At 55.3% G+C, this 25740-nt stretch overlaps 2 protein-coding genes across 3 annotated transcripts in view; one reads left to right on the forward strand and one right to left on the reverse strand.

Annotated features, from left to right (window-relative positions):
- The window catches only part of TMEM63C (transmembrane protein 63C), a 33837-nt gene extending 16310 nt beyond the window's left edge, over nucleotides 1-17527 (forward strand). For both annotated transcript variants that reach the window (XM_065839732.2, XM_065839731.2), the window contains exons 2-24: nucleotides 3785-3899; nucleotides 4173-4378; nucleotides 4751-4830; nucleotides 5704-5791; nucleotides 7766-7803; nucleotides 8225-8367; nucleotides 8649-8700; nucleotides 9109-9217; nucleotides 9642-9715; nucleotides 9821-9901; nucleotides 10037-10157; nucleotides 10290-10423; nucleotides 10653-10775; nucleotides 11289-11442; nucleotides 12005-12111; nucleotides 13241-13327; nucleotides 13673-13738; nucleotides 13850-14012; nucleotides 14226-14331; nucleotides 14541-14708; nucleotides 14985-15100; nucleotides 15266-15337; nucleotides 15419-17527. In XM_065839732.2, coding sequence (XP_065695804.1) covers nucleotides 4181-4378; nucleotides 4751-4830; nucleotides 5704-5791; nucleotides 7766-7803; nucleotides 8225-8367; nucleotides 8649-8700; nucleotides 9109-9217; nucleotides 9642-9715; nucleotides 9821-9901; nucleotides 10037-10157; nucleotides 10290-10423; nucleotides 10653-10775; nucleotides 11289-11442; nucleotides 12005-12111; nucleotides 13241-13327; nucleotides 13673-13738; nucleotides 13850-14012; nucleotides 14226-14331; nucleotides 14541-14708; nucleotides 14985-15100; nucleotides 15266-15337; nucleotides 15419-15631 — 2493 coding nt within the window. In that variant the 5' untranslated portion in view covers nucleotides 3785-3899; nucleotides 4173-4180 and the 3' untranslated portion in view covers nucleotides 15632-17527. The remainder of the gene's footprint in view (nucleotides 1-3784; nucleotides 3900-4172; nucleotides 4379-4750; nucleotides 4831-5703; nucleotides 5792-7765; nucleotides 7804-8224; nucleotides 8368-8648; nucleotides 8701-9108; nucleotides 9218-9641; nucleotides 9716-9820; nucleotides 9902-10036; nucleotides 10158-10289; nucleotides 10424-10652; nucleotides 10776-11288; nucleotides 11443-12004; nucleotides 12112-13240; nucleotides 13328-13672; nucleotides 13739-13849; nucleotides 14013-14225; nucleotides 14332-14540; nucleotides 14709-14984; nucleotides 15101-15265; nucleotides 15338-15418) is intronic.
- A 1151-nt stretch (nucleotides 17528-18678) lies between these two features.
- NGB (neuroglobin) lies at nucleotides 18679-25462 on the reverse strand. Its single transcript, XM_065840263.2, has 4 exons — nucleotides 25220-25462; nucleotides 23708-23819; nucleotides 22041-22160; nucleotides 18679-20875 (listed from the first exon to the last, which is right to left on the reverse strand). Exons 1-4 carry the CDS (start codon nucleotides 25324-25326, stop codon nucleotides 20729-20731), a joined length of 486 nt encoding a protein of 161 aa, XP_065696335.1. The 5' UTR covers nucleotides 25327-25462; the 3' UTR covers nucleotides 18679-20728.
- Nucleotides 25463-25740: the final 278 nt, after the last annotated feature.

Genomic DNA, 25740 nt, shown 5'->3' on the forward strand with positions numbered 1-25740 from the left:
TCTAGAAAAGTACTGGTTTGGGTATTTGGAGGTGGGTTTCCATGGGTATCTGGGGAGGAAGAGACCAGGGAAAAGGCAGAAGGATCAGCTTTAGAGCAGCTGTGGTACGCCACAAGGGCTGCATTAGAGACCTGAGCATGATGTACCAGCTCCTTTCAGTGGCAGAGTTAGTGGTGCCTAAGAGAGAGGGGACAGAGCTAGACTGGTAGCTTCAGGTGTCTTCTGCTCCTGAAATTCCTCTGTGCAGTAAGACTCTGACATTGAAACAGCAATGCTGGGTCGAGAGACATGGACCAGTTGGGCTGGGCGGGTGAAGGCTTGCATTTGGGAGGTTTGTGGGCAGGAGAGCTTGAAACAGGAGATACCAGCGCCATCTCCAGGAGGAACTCATTGCTTTTGACCATCAGGAGTGAAATATCTGCTACTGGGAAAAGGGGGCAGCAACAAGGGCTTGATAGGGAAAGATTATCCTTACCGGTCTCTGTGAAAATCCCCCTCACGCCACCATCTTCTTGGAGGATGTTTTTTCTATGAGCGTGAAGATGGTGCCTAGAAACAAGCTGCAGGATCTTAACACTGGGTTGTGCAGTCATGGTGGCAGTGAAGGGACTCAGGGGTTGCTAAGAATCTCCTTGTTTATTTACTGAGGGTCCAACAGCCCCCTCAGTCAGAGACACTACTTGTTAACAAAAAGGTGATGAATTATTTAGCAGCTGAAAATGCCAGATGGTGATGGCTCTGCTGCTTACAGGAGGAGAGGAGGGAGGGAGGGAGGGAGAAGCACACATGGAGAGAACAGATTGAGAGCATCTCTGTAGGAAAGGGCTGACCCCGGCTGGAAGCCCCAGTGGCCTCGGTGGTTTCACAGCTGCCTGACAGCAATCAGGAGGCTGGAGGGCCAGGGCAAACAGCAGCCACTTGTCAGAGCTGCCCACTCATTTGCCACGGGTCTCCTTTTGTTGGAGTTCCCTCTTCAGGGGTTGTTATCCCAATGGGGCCGTGCTCGGCCTTGAAGTATGGGACTCCTAACCCATTCTGGGAGGAAGGCCATGTCTGGGGGCACAACAGGGAGGCTTTGCCAGCCCATCCGTCAGCTCACACCTGACTGCAGGGATGGTGCTTTAGCCTCAAGTCTACTGGAATGCCCTTTGGAGTAGTATCAGCATATCTCAGGTGACCTGGAAGTTCTCTGGGAAGCCACACTAATGGTCAGCTGTCCCAGCCTGGGCTGTGATGTCTCCAGACACCATGGACTGGCCAGACCAAAATGCATATGGCTAGGGATCTCCAAGGAGAACTGAAGATGCTGTAGGCAGCATGGGCAGATTGGCAGCAGACACTGAAGCCCATGCTGCAGGTGACACTGCATGACATGCACAGTAGTAGCGACTGCCATGGGCCTGCATGTCCTAGGGATCTTGATGCCTGTAGTTCAATGACTTCTGACATCCCTTCAAGGCATCTATGCTGGTAGCCAGATGCCAGCCTAACCTCGGAGCAGGGTGAGCCTCAGGCTCTGCTGGTCTCATAGCCTTGGTCTAAGCATCCCAGCCACTCTTTGGTTTCCGGTGGAGATTTTTCTTTGGGATGGAATGTAGGCTTCAGAAGGTAAGAAAATAAAAAGTCACCATCTCTCTGTGTTTAATTTGGAACCTGCAGGTGTCAAAACTACTTCTTAAGATCTTCAACTCTCTCGAGAGTTTGGGTTGAGAATCCCTTGGGAATCCCTGGGGTCCATCTGAGTGCATTTGTCAGGCTGCCAGTCTTTTTTTTTTTTTTTTAACTTTTGGATTTTTTTGGTCAACTCTGTGTTTGAAAGCCTTGCTCTTTCTCAGTCTTTCTCAGATGAGAAGGTCGTAGAGAGTCAGTATGTCAGGCGTGTAGTCTATGTCAGCTCCTGTCTCAGCACCCCTTTCCTTCCCGCTGTGCTCACCTGCAGAGTGAGGGTGTCTGGGCTCCTCAGGAACTTTAGGACAGGACTAGTCTCAAGCAGGAAGCTGCATGGTCTAAGAGAGAGAGGCTGAGTCTACAGCAGTGCACGTAAAACCACATGTTGCTGTAGTCTCCCATCTGTCACACCGACACAGTAGAAGTAAATGTTTCCCAACAAAAGCAAATCCATATAGAGCTCAGGAAGATCCCCTTTCTAAGCCAAGGCATTTTGTTTGTGCTTCTTCTGTACTCCCCAAGGGCCTCTCAATCAGGTTTTCTTTGGATGTTGAAGCAGAGCTGATCCTGTTTGGTCTTGTTGGGAAAAAAAAAACCCAACAAACAAAAACACTTTGCACCTCCAGGTCCCTGTAGGTGCTGGCTGTCTTTGTTTGTGTCCTCCTCCACTGCTTAATCACACCATGGCTCCTGCTTCTCTTCCTCAGTCCTGTCCATGTGGGCTATGAACATCCTGCAGCAGGGATCACCTGTGGTTGGGTGACTGCAGGGGCTGCAGCAGCATCCCAGTTGTGTCTGGAACATAGATAAAAAGGAGGGAGAGGAATGAATGCCCAGTGGGCTTGAATACAAAGCTCACAGGAGTGTATCCCAATGGGCATGATGAGGTTTCATGTGACCTTTGCACTGGTCATGATACACTGGTCACAATATACTGTGCTCAGCATGTCTGCAGGGTGAGGCATGCACGTAACTCCTTGTAAACTTCAGGCAGTCCAGAAGATCTTCTGATCGGGAGCACAGGTCCCTAAGAATAGGGTTGTAGAATAACTGAGGCTGGAAGGGACTCCTTGGAGAGCATCTGATAAAAGCCCCTGTTCAGGACTGGGCCAACTTCAAAATTACATTTGGTTGCTCATGGCCTCCAAAGACAAAGTTTTCTTATCTATCTGTTCCCTTCACACCCCAGTAACCTTCCCCTCAGCAATATCTTCAGCCCTCTGCTTTTCTCTACTTAAAAAGTACTAGACATCCTAACTCAGAGACTTTTCAGAAGAGACATTAGGAACCCAACCCCTTTGCCGTTTTGAAACACCCCCAATGACCTGTTACTGGACCATCCCAAGAACACCCTGAAGACCCCCCCATTGTCTCAGGGTGTCTCTCACCCCAGCGATGCAGCTGGTCTCACCACAGCCAGAGCTGTCCTCCTCTGAAGGCCACAGAGCTCTCCAGGCCCAGGAACAACCAGGTGACGGTGCTGGAAGGGGCTCTAAGGGATGGAGACATGGCAGGGATGCGAGGAGGCAGGACATTGGCACTGTTGTCCCCACCGTGTGTTTGTTAGTATTTGCTGTGCTGGTTCCCTCTCCTCCTGCCCTCTTGGTGAATGCAGGGGCTGATCAGCATCGTCCTGGCATGCAGGTCTGTGCATCCCTGTGAGCAGCAGCCCCACTGGCTCATGCTGGCTACTGTAGGGTCCCATGGGTCCCAGGCACTGCAGGTTTGGAGAGGATCCTCTCCTGATTAAAGCATGGTGGTAGGAACAGTTTTGGAAACAAGCCACAGTCTTCACCATTAGTGGCTTTAAGTGTTTCCTGCCAGTGAGGGCCATAGCCTGCAGTATCAGCTTCTGGGAAAGTTGGGGGAACCTTGGACTTTAGGGTTTTGAGAAGCTGCTTCTTCTGAAGACGTCAAGATATCATGGAAAGAGCAATCCTGCTCTGGTAAAACGATGGAAGGGAGGTCCCACAACTCCTGAGTCGCTCAGACTGTGATGCTGGAGAAGAGAGGGCTGGGGGATGTTCTACAGGTAGTAGATATCTGGGTGTGGGGAGTGAAGCAAGCACAAACCCAGCAGCCCAGTTGTTGGCATCATCATTGTTCTTATTCTCAGAAACTCAAGCAGATGCTTTGGCTCCTTGTTCCTACCTGCTGACCACACCAGGGGGGCCATGACTCAACTCAGCTTCCAGGACTGAAGGGTAGAGGTGGTGAGAGACCTATCTCAGGTATGATGGAGACAACCACGTAGCATGGGGTTTAATGGGGTGGGGAAAGGGAACAAGGTAGCTGTGAGATTTCTTCAGCAACATCCCCTGGCCTGCATCCCACAGGCCCTCCCTGGGAGAGACTGAGACTGGAGAAGCTCCAAGGTCACCAGCCAGCCTCCTCCCCTCCCTGCCCTTAGTGAGTTCCTCAGACCTCGCTAGAGGACCTGGAAGAGCCATGGTCTCTTTTCAAGCAAAGGCTTCTCCGTCCACCCCCTTGCCCCTGTGTTGCAGGCACAACGATGGAGAGCGTGTACTCAGTGGAGCCGGCACCAGACGGTGCTGGCCCCACGTCACTGGACGTGCTCAGCTTCCTGGATACCCTTGTGAACAGCACGGAGGAGCAATGCTTCAGTGCCCGCTCCCGCAGCACCGTCCTGGAAGGGCTGCCATTCGGCGGCGTGCCCACTGTGCTCGCCATCAACTTCATCCTCTGGCTGGTGAGCGGGCCAGGAGGGTGTCACGTCCATGGGCACCACAGCCTCTGGCTGTGGTGTCAAAGACTGGCTGCAAGCATGAGTGTCTGCATTACGGGTGTGGTGACAGCCACATGTGTGTGCAGTATGTGCATCAGTGTGCCCAGCTATTTGGGGGAAGGGACTTGAGTGCCAGGGACCAAAAGCTTTGCCCACATCATGGTGGGCAGCAGGTGGTGGTGAGATCACAGAGCAGGAGTAGTTTGGCTTGAGGCAAGAGTTTTGGATGAGCTTGGGCTCATGAGTGGGAAAATGTAAAGGAGGCATGTGGAGAGACTCCACAGGATGAGACTCTGCAGCAAACCCCTTTACCTTTCCTCTTCCCTCTTCTTCCAGCTTCTCCTCCTGGTCTTCTCCTGCCTTCGGAAAGCAGCTTGGGACTATGGGCGCCTGGCGCTACTGATGGACAATGACAGGTAAGCAGGATGGGACCCCCGTGAGTGATGGCTCCAGCTTCTCCAAGAGGGCTGGCAGGAGGGCCAGCGCTGTGGGGGGGCTCATGGAGAAGCTCAGCAGATGCCCCATCCCTCCTTCCCATTGGGAATGGCTTGGCTGTCCTTGCCTATTGTGACACAGACACTGTCTTTTGCAAGGAAAGGGAAGCCCAGGCCAGCTTTGGTTCCTTCTTGCAGGCACCATCTGGTGACGGTGGTCTCAGTGCCAGGGAGGGCACTGTCCTGGGAAGAAGAGAGGCCCAAGAGCTACTTTGGAGTGGTGACTGAGCCACTGCCTCTCCCCCTGCTGTTCCCTCAGGATGAGCAGGGCTGGCTAGAGGAGGAGGCAGAGGGAGCAATAACACCGTTCCCTCTCGGTAGGGAAGCTTCCCTGGCCCATGCTTCAGGCTGGGTGCAGAATCCCTCAAAAAATACTGGTGTCACAGTGAAAGGAGAGCCCAGACCAGATTTACAGGTGGGCTGTGCTACCCACAGCTGCCTGCCAGCCAGGGCATGGCTTGCCCCAGGCAGCATAGCATTTTTTTTTTTTTAATCTGCAAAGCTGGGCAGCCCACAGGAGCAAATGCTGTAAAAGCCCCTCTCCTGCCTTCTTCCCTCTCCAGCTTCTCTTGGGCCAGGGCTACAGAAAAGCCACAGGGACTCACCAGGGCAATGAGCGCAGCCCCTGCCCCAAGTCTGGGACTAGCTTCTGGTCCAGCCCCAGTGCAGTATATGGGGAGTGGGAGACATTTCCCAGGCTGCTCTCCTAGGAGAAAATTCTCCGAGTGTTCTCATCCTCTCCCATCTCTTGCTTCTCTCCTGCCTCATCCCTCCACTCCTCTCCTTCCTGCAAAGTTTGACGTCACTTTTCTACGGAGAGCAGAGTGAGAAGGAGAAGTCCCCATCGGAGAGCAGCCCCCTGGATGCTGATAACAAGGACATGGTGAGTGCTGGCATCTATCCTGAGTGGCAGCTTGGGGGGAATGCTTCTGGCAGGGCAAACATCTCCCAGCTATGTGGTTGTCCCTGCTGGCTGCAGGGACCTAGTCGGGTGCATGCCCAGAGCCTTTCGGACCCCAGCAGGACAGAGTCCTCTGGGTCACACCTCCAGCTCTGCTCATGTGGTGGGTTGCAGGAGCTTTCTTTTCTTTCTGTCTATGGCATGAGGCACAAACCAGGTTTCACTGGAAACAAGCATTTTGCTGTCTGTTTCTTTCTCTTTTTTGGCAACAAAAGTTCAAATATCAGTCACTGGTGTGACTATGAAAAAATGACAGAACTTATTGAAGAAAACACTAGGCAGGAAAGGTAAAGAAGCAAAATTCTTGCAGGTGGCAAGAGGCTTATTTAAAGGCTTGGTATTGCATGCTCTGGCACATGTATATTGCTTATCAAAAAAATAAGTGAGGAAGACCACAGGGAATGCCAGCACATCTAAAGAACAGATTAAGGGAGATTATTAGAAGTAAGAAGACATTCTTTTAAAAGTCAACCTTGTTCCTAAATGAGGAAAATCTAAACTCTGCCAAGTTAGATGTAAAATATGCTAAAGAGAGAGGGAAGAGGGGTTTGAGGAGAAAGTTGTAGAGAGCACAGAAACAAGTACGAAGTTTTTCTTCACACATGAGGAACAGTGCTGATAGATGTTGAAGACAGAAAACACTTGCTGGAGAAAGCGAGAATGTGGCAGGAGAGCTAAATAAGATTTTAGTGCCTATATTCAGTGAGGAAGAACTTGACCAAATTCCTGCCTGGCAGTCCTTCTCTGCAGGGAAGCATCGGAGCACCCCTCCAGTGGTGCGGTGGGAGGAGGAGGTTGCAATAAAAGCAACCTGACTAATTCCCGTTGCCGTCACAAATTCCCAGGAGCAGGCGTGGGACTTCTCATCCCAAAACAAATAGCCAAGCCATTGTCTGCAGCATGCAACCTCTTTCCTGCATGTGAGCATCCTAGAGAGCTGGGAATCAGCTAATAAATGCTGGTTTTTTCAGTAGGATTTATGGAAAACCCAAGAAATTACAGCCCAGGAAGCTTGGGGTCTGCATTGACAACCTCCCAGACATGATTCTCCAGAGCAGAGCCTTGGAATGGGGCATAGGAGGGGAGTCAGCTCAGCTGTGCTAAGGAGATGTCTGGCCCCTGTGGAGCTGTCGGGTGTGTGAGGACACCTGCACGTCCAAAGCCTCCCACTGTGATCGATCAGACAAAGCTGGGCTGTGGGGTAGGAGGGAAGGGCCTGGCTTGGGTAAAATGGGGGAATGGAGAAGAGGAAGAAGCTGCCATCTCTCCCAGGGCAGAGTAAGGGAATCCCTCAGGGGCCTGACCAGGGTCCCTCCCATCCAAGATCAGTACAAACCCTCCAGAAAGGGGGCAAAGACGAGGGCTCCACTGACCGAGTGTTATTCAGTACAGTCATGACAGGGAAAACTGCAGAGAGACTTTGAACTTGAATGAACTCCAGCGCTGGTAAAACATAACACATAGGGGAGAAAAACTCTAATATTGCATGTGCAGTGACAGGGAATGAGCTATTACACAAGATCTTAGCATTGTCCTGTACCTCTCTACTGCAGTGCCGGCTCAGCGCTCTTTAGTGGTCAAAAAAGCACATTGCACGTTAGGGCCTGTCAGGGAAGGCGCAGAGGAGGGAGCTGCTGGTAGATGGGAGCCTGTGTTATAGAAATTCTCTGTGTTTCCCGCCTCTCCTGTGGCAGCTGCCTTTGGCCACTGCTGCAGACAAGCCACTGGGCTGGGCATCCTGGGCACACGACTCCTGGTGCTGCCTTGTTTGCTCAGCCTGTCGGCTGTGGGCACTGCACCACCTCCACACACATTTCCAGCGTGGGCCATGCCCCTGCTTCTCTCTGGAGAGGTGGGAGTGGTTGCCCCTGGCTTATCCTGACTCTTTCCTTCCAGGGATTCTGCTCCTGGCTCATTTCCATCTACCAGATGAAGTAAGTGTGTGGCCTCAGCTGTGCCCCATTGCTGCCTGCCCCTGGGGAACCAGTGCCCATAGGTGGTCATGTATCACCCAGAGCTGCTGGGACCGATGGATGAGAAGAATCCTCCTAAAGCATCCCCCTGGGAGAAAGAGCAGAAGGTTCACCTCCACATTTCCTGCTGGCCCCTGACTCCTGTCCCGAAGGAAAAGGCTTTAACCAGGCTTTAACCTCTTCTGGGAGGAGCTGGTCCTGTAATGGAGTAGCACCCTGAGAGTTGCTTGTGTCCATAATTCCCTCCTTGTCCAAATCCCATGTGCCACAGGCAGGATACCATGAGTTACCATGGGTTGTGTGAGGCCAGAGCAGCCAGTGTCCCCAGGGCAGGAGGTGGTGGGGAGGTACCACCAGCACTCACCACTTCCCTCTCCCCCAGGGACGAGGAGATTCAGAGCAAGTGTGGGATCGACGCCACCACCTACCTCTCCTTCCAGCGGCACCTCCTGGTCCTGCTGATGCTGGTCTGTGTGCTCTCTGTGGCTGTCATCCTGCCTGTCAACTTCTCAGGAGACCTCCTGGGTAGGTGTTTCCCCAGTTGTGGATGTCTCAGGAGCATGGCACATCCTTGTGCCAAGCACCCTGCCCTGGGAACAGAGGGCAGAAGGACCTCTCTATCAGGAGCCCACATCAGCTGTGGGACAGAAGAATGCAAGAGGCAGGGAGCATCAGGGTCGTGGGGGCTTGGCAGGGACCTGGGAGATGGAAAAGGAGGGAGCAAAGACCAGAGCTACTCACCCTGCAAGCAGGGACACACACACTGCACTGGGTTCCCATAACCTCCTGCTTCTCTTCCTCTGCAGGACACAATCCCACCCACTTTGGCCGGACAACCATTGCCAACATCCCAACGCAGTATGTGGTTCCCATGTCTGGGGGGGATGTGGGTGCTGCTGCTGTGGCGGATGCTGCTGGGAGTGCTCAGACACGGCGCTCATTGCAGTCCCAGAACAGGGATGGGTCCACATGAGCAGCGTCCTCCTTCTGGTAGCCCCGTATCTGCACTGTGCACAAGCACAGCTGCAGTGAGCAGCCTGCTGGCACTGCTCACTGCATCCCGCTGCTGAAAGGGGGACTCTGGGCAGCCTTATTTCTGCCAGCACTCTGGATGCTGCCCCTCTCATCCCTGGGGTGGGGGTCCAGCAGCTGGTTTGGGGAGGTCCCACTGGGCGGTGGGGGTGGCTGTGGTGAGGTGCTAAGCACCAGGCTGGCCCACATGCCACGTGCCCACCACAGACTTGCTGATGCCCTCTTCCCCTCCAGAGACCATCTCCTGTGGCTGCACAGCATCTTCGCCCTCATCTATTTCATCCTCACTGTCCTCTGCATGGCTCACCACTCTGTCCACCTTGAATACAGAGAGAACGAGAAGGTGAGCAACCATCCTTCTTCCAGCCCTGCCTTGTTCAACACTAATGGATAACTGTATTTTGCAGAAAGGGTGGTCTCAGTATGCAGGGAGAGCTTTAGAAACAGCCTGAGACTGGGCAAGCAGGGAAGGATAAGGCTGATTTTCTCCATCTTCTGGAGAAAGCTTGGCAGCCCAGAGGCAAACCTGTCTCTCCTGCTGCCGTGTCTTTTGAGATTGAAGCTCTGTTGTGTTTGTCTGAGTGGTGGCAGTGTCTGGCTGTGCCCTAGGGTGTGGGAGTGAGGACACCTGTGCTGACCAGCCTCCCAGGTGGCAGTTGGTGCCTTGGCATTCCTCTGCCTTCCCGGTGGTTGAGTGAGCAGGATGGCAGTGAAATGGCCCTCAGGCCCCCACCCACCCACCCCTTCTGCCCCTTTTCCTCCCCTAGGTTGCCCGGACGCTGATGGTTACCCACATCCCCAAGGAGATCACAGACCCTTCCCTTATCATCAAACATTTTCAGTGAGTAGTGGTGTACCGCAACCTTGCCAGGGTGGCTGGCAGGCAGGTGGCAGGGGCTGTCCGCATGCCCTGGCTACTGGTGCCACCATGTCCCTGTGCCTGCAGTGAGGCTTATCCTAGCTGCACCGTCACCAATGTCCAGTTCTGCTTTGATGTGCGCAAGCTGATGAAGCTGGATGCGGAGAGGTGAGTGCATGCAGGTCCCCCTTGCCTCTGCGGGTGGGTGGGTGTTCTGCTCCTGCCCAGCATGTCAAGGGACCCAGTCTGTCTGTTTGTCTGCTGCTGCCCAAATGACCTTTGTCTCTATTGGCTTCCCGACAGGCGCAAGGCAATGAAGGGACGGCTTTACTTCACCACCAAGGCACAGAAAGAGGGGAAGATCATGATCAAAACCCACCCCTGCGCCCGCATCTTCTGCTGCCGCTTCTGTGGCTTTGAGCAGGTAGATGGGCGCGGGCAGAGCTGTGGGCAGGGCTGCAGGCAGCACATCTGCGCTGTGAGCAGGGCAGAGCACAGCAGCTTGCCCCCGTGCCATAGCCCGGCGAGTGCAGCAGAGCTGTGGCTGCTCCTGCAGGTGGACGCCGAGCAGTACTATGGGGAGCTGGAGGAGAAGCTCACGGACGAGTTCAATGCAGAGCGCAACCGCGTCACGCTCAAGCGGCTTGACATGGCCTTCGTCACCTTCCAGGATGAGCGGATGACAGCTGTGTGAGTGCCCTTTGGATGTGCCAACACAGGCACATCCCTCAGCCTTGTGACCACCGCCACTGGGGCATCCTGCTGGCTCCTCTGGCCAAAGTCAGGCAATGTCTCCATTGTGCCTCTGCCACCTGGAGAGATGGCCGCTCTCTTGAGGCTGCGGGAAGGGTCTCATGAGAAGGGTAGGGGGTTCTGAGCCCTCGGTCAGGACCCAACCCCTGGCTCCTTCCTCCTGCAGGATTTTGAAGGACTACAGCCACATCCACTGCCGCAAGCACCCCCAGCAGTCCTCTGTCACCACCGTGGTCAAGTCACACCACTGGGGCATTCGCTATGCTCCTGCACCCAGCGATATCATCTGGTGAACCCCCATGGCGGGAGAGGGAGGGAGGGCGAGCAGCTGGGGGGAACCCATACCCATAGCTATAGGGAACCCATATCCATAGTTATAGGAAACCCATATAGCTATAGGGAACCTACAGGTATGTGCCCATACCTGTAAGCTGTCTTCTCAGGGTGGCAGGGGCTGACAATCCCTCCTGTAGCCATAGCAGAAGTCACCAGGGTGACTGGGGTTATCACCCTGTGGGTGGCAGGGCTTGGCCAGGCAAGGTTTGGGCTGATTGCCAGGCTCTGATTTCTGCAGCCAGACTCCAAAGCTTCCTGGTGGCAGGGACTGCAGCCACACTGGTCCTGGGGTTCTTCAGGTATCAGCCCAGCAGCACAGGATGGGGGAGAGGTTGAACTCAAAGCAGGGACTGCCAGGATGGTTGGTATGGGCAGTGGGGGGCAGAGCTTCGGGGAGCCAGGCTAGGAGACCCAGGATGTGTTTTTTTACTCCACACCATGTCCGAGTTGTGCTTTCCTCTCACAGGGAGAATTTGTCGGTCCGTGGCACATCTTGGTGGGTGAGATTCATCCTCCTTAATATCTGCCTCTTCGTCCTCCTCTTCTTCCTCACCACACCAGCCATAATTGTCAACACCATGGACATGTTCAACGTTACACAGCCTGTGGAGTACCTCAAGGTAGTCCCTGGGGCTCCATACCACCTTTCCCAAAGGTTCTCTGTTTTCAGGCTTGTCCATGACAGTGGGAGGGCACCAGCTCTACACTGGCCCAAGAAGATGAGCCATCACTGGGATGAGCATTGATGAGAGGCAAGGAGAGGTCATGCCCTGCTTGCCAGCCATCCCCTTCTTGGTGTGCTTCCAGTGGCAAAGCCCTGGGGCACTTGTGCAAACCTGAGCTTTGGTCCTGCTGTCCATGGGGGAGGGCAGGTTGTTGTCCATGCAAGAGGAGAGGGGTGTGAAGAGCTTCATGAGATGTTAGGAGCCACCAGGAGTACATCTCCTTCCTGCTCATTGCCCTGTGAGCTGTTGGGCAGGCATCAGGGCTCAGAGAGTGCCTGTGGTGCCTTTGGCTGGTCTCAGACTCTTACCTCCTGAAACAAATGCCCCTGCTCAGGGAGGTAATGCCCCAGCCTGCTAGTTGCACACACCATCATGTGCCAGGAGGCCCAGGGAGCTGCCTACAGCATGACTGAGCTCAGGCTGTCTCCTGAGGGGGTGTCTGGCATCTCTCCTGCAGAACCCCATCATCACCCAGTTCTTCCCCACACTGCTGCTCTGGGTCTTCTCCGTCTTCCTGCCCTTCCTTGTCTACTACTCGGCATTCTTCGAGTCGCACTGGACAAGGTAATGGGGTTGGCCCTTGTGCTCCCTCAGGGCTGAGGTGGGTGGGAGGAATCTCAGTAGCACTCGTGAGACCTGACCTGCAGGGAGGCAGGCAGTGGGGTGACAGGCCCCCCCAGAGCCCCAAGAGTGTTGCTCTCCATGGGAAGAGCCCCATGTCCATGCCTGAAGGAGCCATTTCTTTGCCATAGCTATGAATGCTTCCAGGCTGCTGACAAAGGCAGTTGGAGCTGGTTTTAGGATGGGCCTGAAGAAGTTTGTGAAGGGGATATGTCGCGGTTGAGATGGACAAACGACATAGACCAAGTTCTTAAGTACAAACAGCAGTCTCCATTTATTGCCATAAATGCCTTTTTATGTAGTCTTTACCAGTTCATGTGTCTTTTTGCTATTGGTTACAGCCTGCAATAGTAACATATCATTGGCTAATTTTGCTAATGTCAATGTTATTCTTTTACTCCCTTCTTTCTCATGGGTAGACCTTAATATATTCAAGGCTAATTTCTGTTCCCATACCCTCTGTCATGGAATCCACGGACCCACCGTAGTCTCCCACAGGGATGGTATGATAGTGGACTGGCAGCAGCAGGGCCAGGGCCCTGACTCAGACAGCACATCCCAGCTGTGCTCCCAGCCCTCCAAGGTAGAGGTAGAGGTTCAGGATGCTCAGTCTCCTAGCAGAGGAAGCTTTGCCCAGCTCCTACAATGTGCTCACTCTGTCTTGACCCTTGACCAGCCCCCATGCCTGGTCTGCTGAGTCCTTGCAGGAGCTTTGTCACCACCTCCCTTCCTTCTTCCGGGAGAAACAGGGGCTCCTGAATCTATTATAGACAGCCAGCTGCTTCTTGTTGGGTGTCTGTACCAGCAGGTATAGGAGAGGGCAGGGATGAAGGAGTTGGGAAGCTGGGAGGACAAGAACTTTCACTACAGCAGATTTCCTCATGGTGACAACTCCCAGCCTGGGAGAGGCTTTGCAAGGCCCCAGTAGATGCACAGACCAAATGCATGTGGTTTCCAGGGGCTGGGAGTAGCTCTCTGTTGAAGAGTGAGACCCAGCCCAGCCCCTCCAACCCCAGCAGCTGCTCTACTTTGGAACAATGTAATGTTCTTCTCTTGCCTCCTCTCTCCCTAGGTCAAGTGAAAATCAGCTCACCATGCACAAGTGCTTCTTCTTCCTGGTGTTCATGGTCATCATCCTGCCCTCATTGGGGCTGAGCAGGTATTGGACCTCCCTGCGGTGCTGCTCTCCTTGCTCCCCGGCAGCCACGATCACACCCAGGCCCCTCACCTCCTGCAATTCAGCCCCAAAGGGCTAAGGCCCCCCACTGCCACTGAAACCAGGCTCTCTGGTGAGAGAAGCACTTGCTTATTTAGCCCTCCTGAGCTGCTCCCAGATAGTTATGGTCCTTCCTTCCCTGTGGAGGAGGGAAGCAGTGCAGCTTGCCAGGCTGCCACAGAGGACGCAAGGTTGCCTCATCCACCCTGGGTAGGGGAAAGTACACGCCCACTGGGTGCCCCACACATTGCTCCTCTTTCTGAGCTGCTCCTTCTCTCCCACCTCCAGCCTGGACCTTTTTTTCCGTTGGCTCTTCGACACCCACTTTCTGGATGAAGCTGATATCAAGTTCCAGTGAGTATCAGGGAGCTCCCAAACCTCCTGGGAGTGCCCAGTGCCAGCCTCCCAGTGGCTCTCCTGGCCACCTGCCCGAGCATCCTCTCACCTTCCCTGTCCCTGGGGCAGGTGCGTTTTCCTCCCAGACAACGGCGCTTTCTTCGTCAACTACGTAGTCACCTCCAGCCTGATTGGGACGGCCATGGAGCTGCTGCGCATCCCGGGCCTCCTTGTCTATACTGCCCGACTCTGCTTTGCCAAGTCTGAGCCAGAGCGGCTCCACATCAAGCGGGTATGTGGCTCTGGTCACCTCTAAACCTCTGCAACCCCTCTCATGGCAGGGATGTGCTTGCTGGAAACTCAGGCTTTCCTCATCCTATGGGGACGCTTGTGTGGACAAGCCACTATGCAAGGGATGCTGCTGGCCCTGGCCCCATGGGACTAATGGTGCTGGGCAGCCTTTGCAGTGGCAAAGGCAGTAATGATGCTGTTGGTTGTGCCCCAGAGCCAAGCCTACCAGTTTCAGTTTGGACTGGAGTACGCCTGGACCTGCTGCATCTTCTCCGTCGTCATGACTTACAGTATCACCTGCCCCATCATTGTCCCCTTCGGTGAGTACGATCCTATGCCCCTGATTCCACTGCCCTTGGCTGTGCCAAGAGTAGCCTGTCTCAGCCACCAGCAATGACATGGGAGCATGAGCTTCCTGCATGGTACAGGAGAGCACCCTTGGGCATCATCTCCTGGGCCTGCCCTGGTGCCCCTGTGACCTGACTGTCTCCATTGTCCTCCCTCCAAACGGCCCCTGTCCTCCCACTAGGTTTGCTCTACATGCTGCTCAAGCACATGGTTGATCGGTACAACATCTACTACGTGTACATCCCCACCAAGCTGAACCAGCGCCTTCATGTCGCCGCCATCAGCCAGGTGGTGGTGGCCCCCATCCTCTGCATGTTCTGGCTGCTCTTCTTCTCCATCCTGCGCCTTGGTAGGGAGAGCTCGGGGCTGCCACCCACCGCTGCTGAGGGTCACATCTGCTGCCTGGGGGGATGAGCCGCTGCTGTCACCCCTGAATTAGGCATAACATGGAGGGTGGGAAGGGGGAAGGTGTGGTGGAGACCTGGCAGAGGAGATGGTCAGCTAGTGTTTTGGGAAGGGTGTTGGGTACTTGTTAGACCCAAAGCAGGCACCAGCTTGGGTCTCAGCTGCAGGTGCAGCAGGTCCTTGGAGGCTCACGTGCTGCCCCAGTGTCTCTGTGCTCTAGGTCCCACCCGTCCTGTCACCCTCTTCACCTTCGTGGTCCTCCTCTCCTGCATTGTCTTCTCCTTCTTTGGCCTCTGCCTGAAGAAGCTGCAGCCACGGAAGCCCTCCAGCTACCAGGTGAGCACAGTCATACGCCTGTCCTGTTCCCTCACATCGCTGCATTCCCTCCTCACCTTTCTGGGGTGTGTTTGCTATGGGAAGTCTGAGGCAGTGCCTGGCTGCCCCCCTGCTTCAGCTGGGGACCCCTAAACAGTCATTTCTTCCTGACCTCCCTCTCCACAGATGTCTGACCAGTCTGAGGGCACCTTCAACGATGTGGAGCGGAGCAGCGTCTCCTCCACTCCCAACTCCAATGTGAGCAACTCTCCCCGGCCCCACTGCAGCCTCCCCACCTCTCTCCCATGGGCCCTGACCCCGCATTGCCCCCCGGGGCAGCTCTTTGTGGCCACTGTCCTGCAGGAGCCTGAGCTAAGCCTGACGCCGGCAGCCTCCCCGGCACACCAGTCCTATGGCACTATGGGCAACCACCTGGAGCCAGCAGAGGATGGAGAGGATGGGAGGCTGCAGAGCTTTGAGACAGAACTGGAGACGGTGGAGGGCGAGTACAGGAGCGGCCCTGTGATGGAGAGCCAGGCCCGCTACCAGTGAGCATCCCTGCCACCAGGACAAGGACTGGCCATGCCAAGAGCAGAGGACATGCCAGGGGACAGGAAGGACCCTTCCCAGAACTGGTGGGGGCCATCTTGCTGAGGGGGCAGGGAGACAACAGGACTGATGTGAGGGGGAGAGCCCGTTGCATGGGAGGTGGTGGGAGGCTCTGCTGGTCTCTCATGCTGCCTGGACTGGCTCAGTACCCCCTGTGCCCCCTCATCCCCACTTGCCTCTTCCAGCCCATTGTGGGGAAGACAGGGTGCAGCGTTGTGGGGAGAGGGTCTCTCTGAGAGGCCACGCTTTGGGGGCAGGAGGAGGCCCTGGTCCTTCCATGAGGGGGAACCAGCCCAGACAGCTTAGACGAATGTGCCCGCCACCATGCTGTCCTGCAGGTCCTTACTAGTGCGGGATGGCCACCCCAAACCCTTGCTTCCCTCTCTGCCCACCCACTGCCTCAGTGCAGGCTCCCGCTCGGCCCCACTGCCACCCCCGAGGCTTTGCCCATTAAACCAGGGACTGCTGAGACTCGTGTGTGTTTGTGGAGGAGGTGAGTGCCCAGGGCTGCTGTCACATCTTCCTTAGCACCAGCGGCCCCTCCTGAAGCCAGGCATCAAAATGCAAGCCTGGCTCTTGCCTGCCCTCCCACCCTGTCCATCCACTGCTGCTGCACCATGCTTGTGCTTGGGGATCCTTGGGGAGGAGCAGGAGGTCAAGGGACAAGTGTGTTTAATGGCCGCGGCAGCAGTTCCCCATTGTCCCACGCTCCCCAGCAGCAGCATCCTCATGCTCACACTCCCTAGGGCTGGCTGTGGGACCCTGCATGGCTCCATCCTATTGCAGAAGAAATGGCAGGAGGTGCTGGTGAGACCCTGGCCTCTGGGTCCTGGTCCACCATACCCTGGCCTTGCCCACAAGCCACAGCTGTGGGATGCTCCCCCAGCAGCTGCCCCTCCTCAGGAGTGTGAGACCTGCTGTGAGCAGTGTAAATGCACCAGCTCCTGCTGGGGCAGCATCCCCAGGGTTTTCCAGCTTGGCCGCAGCTGCTGCAGAGGCCCCTGGGGTCAAGGGCAGATCCTTGCCCTGCCCAGCTCCTCTCTCACCAGGCTAGCTCACCTGGGCATGCTGGCTCATCGCTCAGCCCCACTTTGGCCTTGGGGTTGATTTGCCTGCTCCTGATTTTCCTGCTGGCTTCAGAGCAATTCCAGCTGCCACCCCAGGGCTGTACAGAGAGAGAAGGGACGATGACACAGCCCTGCTAACACACGGGTTGCTGGCGTAGGGAGTGCTGCTGCGTGAAGGCAGATGCTCAGCCATGGCACCACTCAGTGTTACTGTTACAACTAGGAGGGGAGGGCGTGGTGTGCCAGTTGGGGGGTGGTGTTAAAAGGCAGCCCAGCAGTGAGCTGTAGGTCTTCATTGGACTTGTATGGGCTCTGGGACTTCCCCGTGGGGGCTGCTGGGTCTCAGCTTAGCCAGCTGGCGGCCCTGCAGCCACTGTCCCACCCACGTTCCTGCCTGCTGGGGCCATGGCTGCAGTGTGCTAGCTAGCGAGCAGTTGCCTTGGGGGAACCTTGAGCTCAGCTGCTCCCTCCCAACCACAAAAAGGACCCTGGGTGGGGGCTCATAGCTCCCCACCCAGCTGTCCCACGGCTGCCCGCAGCTAAGCCGCTGCCCTCGCTGCCTGCTCCAGGGGCAGCCCTGGCCGGAGCGGGTGGGATGCTGATGGCCTCTCTTTGGGTGGAAGCAAGTGCCTGTGAGCGGCACCGCATCCTTGGAAGCACAGGCTGCTGGTCCCATTGCCCTCGGCTGACCTGCTGTAGGAATGTGCCAGAGGTCTGTACCTTCTTGTGGTTTATTGCTATGACTGTGCCTTGAATAAAATGACTTCACCCAGCTGCTGCCTGATGTCATCACTCCTTTATGTCCTGCCTCGTGCCAGGAGAGGGGTGACCCTTGCTGCTGGAACCTGCAAAAGTACCCCAGCCTCTTTCCCCACTTGCAGGCTGCTTTTAGCTCTTTCTGGGGGTGTCCTGCAGAGGCTCCAGAGGTGAGGAGACCACTGGAACACCTCCCTACCTCCAGCCACCTTGCTGCCCACATAGTCCCCATGAAAGCAAATCCAAACAAGTGGGCAGAAGCAGCAAAGCTGCAGGAGCAGGGGACAACCCTGCTGTGTCCCCTTGAAAAGGCTGGCACAGCCCTTGGCACCATCCCTGGCACTGGGGACAGGGTGCAGCCCTGGGACAGGAGTGTCTCTCGCCTGCCTATCCTCTGCCAACACTCACCTCACAGGCAGGACTGGCTCAGGAGACCACTGAAGGGGCACACACTGCCAGGGGTGGTAGCAGGAGAACGGCCTGGAGCTCCTCTGGGACCACAGCAAGGCCTGGGGTGGTAAAGGAAACCCATCCCAATCTGGAGATGCAGCAGATCTTCCCAAAGCTTTCCCACCAGCAAGTCCCTGGGAAGGGATTGAACACCATTTTGGAAGTCTTTCTCCAGGTTTTGAGCAGAGAGCATTCTTTTACTCCCTTCCCATAGAACACTCTACTCAAATTCCTACTTGAATTATTTCCCCCGGTTTCATCTGGTGCTTCCATGGTTCCCGTGAGGTGAGCCTTGGCCGACAAACCTGCTTTATGGCACATTGGGTGAGCAGCAGCAGGTGAGCTGATACCATCTCACAGAACAGAAGCAGCAGCTGAATAACCAAAAAAGGATGTTTTAGGCTGATGGATTGTTTAAAACTCCAATTCAATGAGAGACTGTTAAACTTGGAAAGTAATGAGCAATCAGCAGCAGGATGCCTTTGCTAGCCCCTCTGCTGCTCACCCATTCAATTACAGTGCACAAAACTCCAAACAAACATTTGGTGCTGGATGCCTTCTCATGACAGTCAAGCTGGACTACACAAGCACTCCCTGTGACCAGTATCTCCAAAGCTAGAGCCAGCAAGAAACCAGTAAACCCCTTTCTCTCATCCTTGGTTTTTTGGCTTGCTTGCATCTTTTATATTAAGATAAACATAAGACAGCAGAAACAGCTGAGACTCACTGTTGTTCTTTATTAAACAGTAGAGCTGGGTATAAGAGGCACACAGACTAGTTAAGTTCTCTTAGGAGTTACACAAAACATGGTACAGAAGAGGAGAAGTCAAGGAGCTGGGAAAGCTAGAGGGAGAGGGGATTGTTTGGGGCAGTAACACCCACACCCCACCCATCGCACAGGTGCCTGCTTGTCACACAGAGCCAAAAGGTTTACCCTGGGACACTGAAGGCTGATGTCCCAGAACAGGGTTGCAAAGAGGATGTCCCCATTCCCAAACCTTCCTGCCCTTTACTACACCATCACAGCCAGCACCTACCCCCAGCCCTGGCTCCTCCACCCTTCACTGCCTGGCATTAGAATGGGGAGGACTTCATCTGACCCAGCTGATGGATTGAGCCATGGGCTGGGATGCATGACACCACACTGCAAGACTGCAGGAGTGGAGCCTGGTACCACGGGGAGGACAGCAAGCATCTTACATGGCAATGTTCAGTGCCTCTTCCAAACATCTCTCAGCTTGCCTTGCAAACACAGCTGGAGGGCCCGTTGCTTGCTGGAATCCCAGAGATAACGCTAGGCCTGGTGGCAGGGAAGCAGAGCCCCATCTCACAGGACACCCCATCATCCCCTCCATGGCACGGGGCTGGGAGTCCTCAGCTACAGCTGCGAGGAGTGGGCAGCCCTCTTCTGCCCAGAGTGGAGGACATCTGGGTGTAGGAGGAACTTGTCCCTAGAACAGTCCTATCTCAGCCCCCAATGTCAGGCCCCTCCTGCTCTGAAGGAGCAGCAAAGAAAGGTGTTGCCTGTAACTGAATACTTGCTGCATGTCCTTGCCCTGGGGCTAGTGATGGCTGTTCTGCTGGTTCTGACTGTTGCACAGCAACTTCCCCAAAAAGGTGAACTCTTCTTCGAAGTGCTGGGATTTTTCCTGGCAGATGATGTCTTCTCACTCCTGTCCTGGCACAGCACTGCTGCACACATCTAACTGGGTGCCTTGCTCTGCTCTGAAGCAGCTGTGTCTCAAGTATGGCTGGAAGAGACTACTAAAAGGTGGAGAAACTCTGCAGATGGGCACTGTGTGCAGCTGGGAAGCATTCCAGGTCTTGACAGCATCAGCAGAGTAATTCCAGCTATGCTTCCACCGGCCAAGAGCCAGAATGATTTCTGGAAGCTGTTGCCATGACTTGATTGCAACCTTCTATTTCATTTTAAGGCATGTTTTCCTTGTATTTACTTTATTCTCCTTAACACAAAGCAGTAAAGACCCACCACTGCTGCTGCATTTAAGCTGGCTCTGAGGTTAAACCAGCCAACCAGCCAGACCAACACAAAGCCTTTCAGCTGGCAGTCCAGATCTGCTAAAAGCAGCCTCACCTCAGGATTAATGTGACCCCACTGTCTGAAGCATCCCTAGGAAACACACAGAGTTGTGGCCAACCTGATACAAGGAAAAGCCTTGGATCCCACCCAGGGGAGAGGCAAGGCAGAAGAAAGCACCAGGATTAACCATGATGTGTTCGTGAAGGTTTGAGAAGGACAGCTGCATGGCTGCCCCTGCCCTGCCATTGTCTACGTGGCTGAACCAGGCATAGTGAGGAGCCAACGGTGCCAGACTGGGCAGGTCTCGAGCACGGAAAATAGGATTTCTGCCAAACAAACCTGAGCAGCCTACACTAGCTGTCCTGTAACTGGGGTGGGTAGCAAGAGGTGGGAAGAAAAGCCAGCTAAAAGGCCGAGTAGGTACATGGGTGTTGGTGCTCCAGCTAGCCTGAAGGGAAGTGGGGCAGGATGGCGTGCCTGTGCTGCAGCACTCCTAGGCTTTGCTGCAGAGTCATACCCTGCCAGCCCTCAGCAAAGGCAGAGACGGGGTCATGTCAAAGCAAGGCAGAATCACTGGAAAAGCCCTGAAGCACGTGTGACTGGAGGAGACAGCAATAGGCTGGTGCACAGAGAAAGACAGAGGTGGAGAGAGGCAGAGAGCGTGGCGTGAGCATTTCTCCTGCCCAGGACTGCTGTGTGGTCAGGGATGGGGAAGGGTGTCAGGATCTAGTCCCCTTCCGGGAGGGCCTCCCAGCCATGTTCCATGGCTTTCACCACAGCACCATAGAGTTTGCTCCAAGCCTCCCGCACATCAGGGCTGAAGGCAGTGCCAAGGCATTTCTCCAGCATGTACAGCAAGGACTCACCGACAGTCTGCAAACCAAACAGGGAGGCGTCAAGCTCAGCAATGGGGGATGACGTGCAGCCATTTCTCTTGCTTCACCACCTTTTTGGACATTTTCAGGGCAGCTGCTCCTCTGCCAGTGCGGCCAGGCCACCCCCATCCCTGGATATTCAAAGGAGATCCAGAGCCAGCCCACGCCAACCCCTTCCCCTGCCCTATGCTGGCCCTCACCCTGCAGCCCATGCCCTGGGTGTGTGGGGAGAGCAGGCAGGGAGCAAGGGCTGACACTGCGCATGAGGGGAAAGGTACACATCCATCCTCCATGGCTCCCAGGTGCTGGTAGCCAGCACTATGCCCTGGCATATCAGTGGATCACCAGAGCTTAACAATGCTCTGATGCCAGGAGAGGGGGTCAGACCCCAGGCTGCATGCTCAGGGGCTGCCTCACTTCCTTTTGGGCCCCTCCATGGGGCACTACTCCTCACGGAGCTGCAGGCAGCCCCATCCAGGAGAACACACACATGCTGAGCACAGGGGCTGGTGGGGATCACTACCCCAAGCAAAGTGGACTCTGCTCCTCGGAAGAGGATCAAAACTAGCAGTATCAGGAGAGAGCCATGCGTTGGTTAGAATCCTTTCTTTCAACCTGCTCCTTCCCCACTATGTTGTCCAACATTTCTGTCCATGCTTGATGACAGGAGAGGAGTAAGCAAGGGCTTCATATGGAGGATGCTCCTGTTTTACTGCCATGGAGTAAACAGGGGCTGAGGTGCAGCAACCCCACCCCAGTGTAGACACAGAGAAAGGTGGATGCTCCCTTTCCCTGATGCAGTGAGGTTTGCCCAGAGCATTTGGTGCAGAGATCCAGGGCTCAGGGCAAAGGCTGAGCCTGCAGCCCCATGTCACAGGGGGGACTGTGATGCCCCAAATCATTGACTTCTTCAAACAGGGCAAATGCCTTGCTCTCCTCTGTCCTCTTTCCCTGGGCTTACTGGAGGAGGGCAGGAAACGAGGGGAACTCAAGGGTTTTTCTGATCCAGCCAACATCACCACACAGGTATTGGGCAGCTCTGGGGCTGCCCTGTGCCACCAGCTTTCTCTCTATGCAGCTGAACCCAGCAGGTGGGTGCAGGGGGATGGGGACAGCTGAGGGCTGAAGGCAGGGCTGCAGCAGGACAAGAGAAGACACCTCACCGAAAAAGACTCGACCTTCACACCAACTGCCTGGTGTTTCTTGCCAAGGTTGCGGAGATACTCTTCCAGGCAGGACAAGTTCTCCAGGTGGCTCACAGCAGCATCGATCACCAGCATCACCTGCAGGAGCACAGAGGCAGAATGGCATTAATAGCAAGGCTCTGCTGCCCTCCTGGAGGAGCAAAGAGTCTGACTCCTCTGCCTTGTCCTTCTCAGCCTGACCAACTCCCAGACTGGCAGATGCCCTCTGAGCTTTCCTTTGCTCTCCTGCAAAACACATCACGCAAGTGATGCATCCCAGCAGCTGGACACATCACATCATTCCATGGGACACTGCCAGAGGTGCCACAGCAGGCAGCACTGCTGACCTCCCTGCCCCAGAGGAACAGCCCTGTAGAGCAGGTACAGGCTAAGATCTAATGCTGATGAAGACATCATAGCTCTTAGGACCCCAGGACAACGGCAAGGGAGCGTTGGAAGTTGCCAGGAATAGAGTTGCCAACTAGAAGTTGCCAAGATGGTGCAGTTGTGAATAAGGCAACTCCAATTCTAAGATCAGCCAAGGTATTTTGAGGAGATGGGGTGAACAGTACAGCCAAGAGATCTGGTCTATTAAAGCATGTACTGCTGCGGTCTCCCAGCAGCATGAAGAGTCAAACAGAAACAGGTCTGAGAGGGGTTAATGAGGGATGAAGGGTACAGACACATCAAATTAGAAAAAGAGATTAAAACCAGGGCATGGTTAGCTTGGCAAAGCCAAGAGGTGATAGAATTGTACTCTATAATTTTAACAGGGAAATTATCTCCAACAAGAGCAAAGAGCTATTTCAGCTCAAGGCAATAATAGCAGAAGTAAAAATGGACTTAACTTTGCCGATAAACAGAGGATGGAAAATAACAAAAAGCTTGCAGCTATCAGAGGAGCACAGTCCTGAAACAGCCTCTTACAAGGATTAAAGACAGGCATGAAACTGATTTAAAGAAGGAGCCAGACAGTTTATGAAGGCATCTGCAAGTCAAGGCTGTGCTCTGCTCCAGCATGGCTACTCCTCGGGGCTCAGCACAAGGTCTGTGCTGAATCAGGTGTAATTCTGTCCATGCATGAGTTCCTCCAGATGACATCAACATCGCTCCTCTCCCTGTTTTGGGAGGAGGCAAATGCATATTGCCAGCACTCCCCCAGAGGCTAGCCAAGCGATGCCACGGGCCTTCTGGCTCTGCAGCTGCACCAACAGTCTCTCCACCAGTAGTGGGTCCACGGAGCCCAGACCACTGCCCAGCTCTCTGTCACTGCCTGGTCAGCATGTGGCCAAGCAGAGGGCTTCAGTCCTCGTCTGGACAGAAGCAAGCTCACTGAGGTACTTCTGCGGTAGAAGAATGAGGCTTCCACCTTTCACAAGAGGCAATCCGCTATTAGGTGAGGGCGTGGGAATCAGAATGGTGCTTCTTACCCACCTAAATCCACATTCTCATCCCCTCCCCACTGTTGTAGGTGCTTTGTCCTGGCAATAGCATCTCCTGGTACCTTGAGTAACACCCTGCAGTTACCACCTGGGAGGTCTTCCCATGCATTCCCCACTCAGACACACCACAGTCCCAAGCCATTGTCCAAGGGCTTCCTCCTCCAGGGAGGCTGCACTCCAGCCATGCCATGGTCCCTCTCTCACCTTCCTGATGTGATCCAGGAACTCAGGGGCGGAGAGGCACTCCTGAGGGCTGGCAAACTGCTTGCAGTTGTACTGGAAAAGGGGCAATAGGTCAGGGTCCAGGTCAAATAACCTGCAACAGCAAGAGAGAAAGCCCCATCTTCTCACTGCCTCAACTTTTGTTAGAGTCCTGCTCACCTCAGGAACAACCACGTTAGCAGCACACCACCAGCCCCCTTCTGCCTTCCTTCCCACCTACTGATCCCGCCCTGGCTGTAAAGGACCCAGAAGTTCTGAAAAGCCTTAGTTTGGGGCAATCCAGGTTACCTATAATCAAATAAGTTTGTTTCCCTAGCCCACAGCCCCAGCTCTCAGACACATGTTTAAGGTACCTGAGAACCAGTCCCAGGCTGCGGGAGTTCCTCCCAGCCTGAAGCTTCTCCCCAAAGTTTTGGTTGTTGTCTTGACTCTTCCCATTCCTGTTTCATAATTCCCTTGAGCCCCAAAGCTCCCAAATCTGGCCAAGGCATGCAAGCTCCAGCTTCCTAGTTGAGCAAGGAGGGTATGTGCAGACTCAGCTAATGCCTCACTCTCCCACACCAACTCCCATTTTTCCCTTGCCACTGTTTGCCAGGCATATATGGGTTTTAGCAGCAGCCACACAGGCAGACATAATGGGCTGATGCTGTCCATGGAAGCCACAGGAAATTCAGGCAAGAGGGTCCCTCTTCTCCGTGTCCTGCATTAAACTACTTCATCCCCCGCCCCTCTGCTAAAACCCCAAATGTTCCTATCATTCCTCACAGCTGTGCGTTCCTCCTCTGCTGTGCAAGGTTTGGCTCCTGCCTGCTACACCCTGCTTTTAAAGCTGGTCAGAAACTCTCCGACCGTCCTTTTAAAAAGACTTTTTATAGATTTTTCCTTTTTCTCTACCCATACTCGAGACAATAATCTGCTTAGGAGAGGCAAGGAGTCAGGTTTCAGCGTTCCCCCCGGCACACCATTTCCCTTGCCCTGAGACTGAATCGACCCCCGCGGACAGGTCTGTGCCCGGGGCTGCAGCGCTAAGTGTCAGGGACAATTAGACGGTGCCTTCCACACACTCCGCAGAGTTGGGCAGACACGCAGCTTTTCAAACAACAGAAATAACGGGAAAAGGCAGGGGATCAGCGGGCAGACATGCACAAAACCTGCCCGCTGCCTCTCTCCCTCACCCTCCATCACATCTCCCCGTAACAAAGTTGTGAGTGGCGGAGAGTGAGAAAGGCCGGGAAACAGTACAGAGCTGCCAGCCGGCCCCACGGCAGCCACGGCCGAGGGGCTTCAGCCTCAGGCTGCAACCTCCGGGCCGCCAGACCCGGGGAGGGGAGAGAGGGCGGGATAAGGGAGCCGGCGGGGAACCATCGCCAAGGCAAGGGAAGCGTTTCACCCCAACAAGCGGAGCCTGTTCCTCCCCCCGCCGCAGGTCTGTCCGGGCGGGCGGCCGGGGCTGGGGTACCCGTGGCCGCATCCCGTCCCCGCCGCCCCGCTCACCTGGTGAAGAGGACGAGGCCGTGCTGCACGGGGCTGCCGCTCACCCGCTGCCAGCTCTCCCGGATCAGCGCTCGCTCCCTACCAGACAGCGGCATCCCGCTCTCCATGGCGGGGGCGGGGGGACCTGCCCCTCGCCGCCCGAGGCGAGGCGCTGGCTCCGAACGGGCGGAGGGGCCGCCGAGCGGCAGCCGCCCGCTTCTCGCACCCCCAGGGGCGCCGCCGCCTCCTCGCACCCCCGGGCGGACGGCGCCACGCTCACCTGGGGGTCCCGGCCCCCGCCGCGGCGCTGGGCATCCGCGCTCCGCCCCCCGGCCTCGCTTGGCCCGCGGCGGGCAGCCCGCACCGCAGCTCTCCGGTGCCCGCCTCCTCCACCCGGGGCTTCCCCGACGGCCGCACTGGTAAGGAAGAGCTCAACGCTATATTTCCCACCCAGGGAAAGGAAGAAAAAAAATCTCCAACCACCCCTCGGGCTCGCAGCCCCAGGGCACACTAGAAAGTTTATCTCATTCACGGTTGACATT

This window comes from Patagioenas fasciata, chromosome 5, assembly GCF_037038585.1.
Source record: "Patagioenas fasciata isolate bPatFas1 chromosome 5, bPatFas1.hap1, whole genome shotgun sequence".
Classification (NCBI taxonomy): domain Eukaryota; kingdom Metazoa; phylum Chordata; class Aves; order Columbiformes; family Columbidae; genus Patagioenas; species Patagioenas fasciata.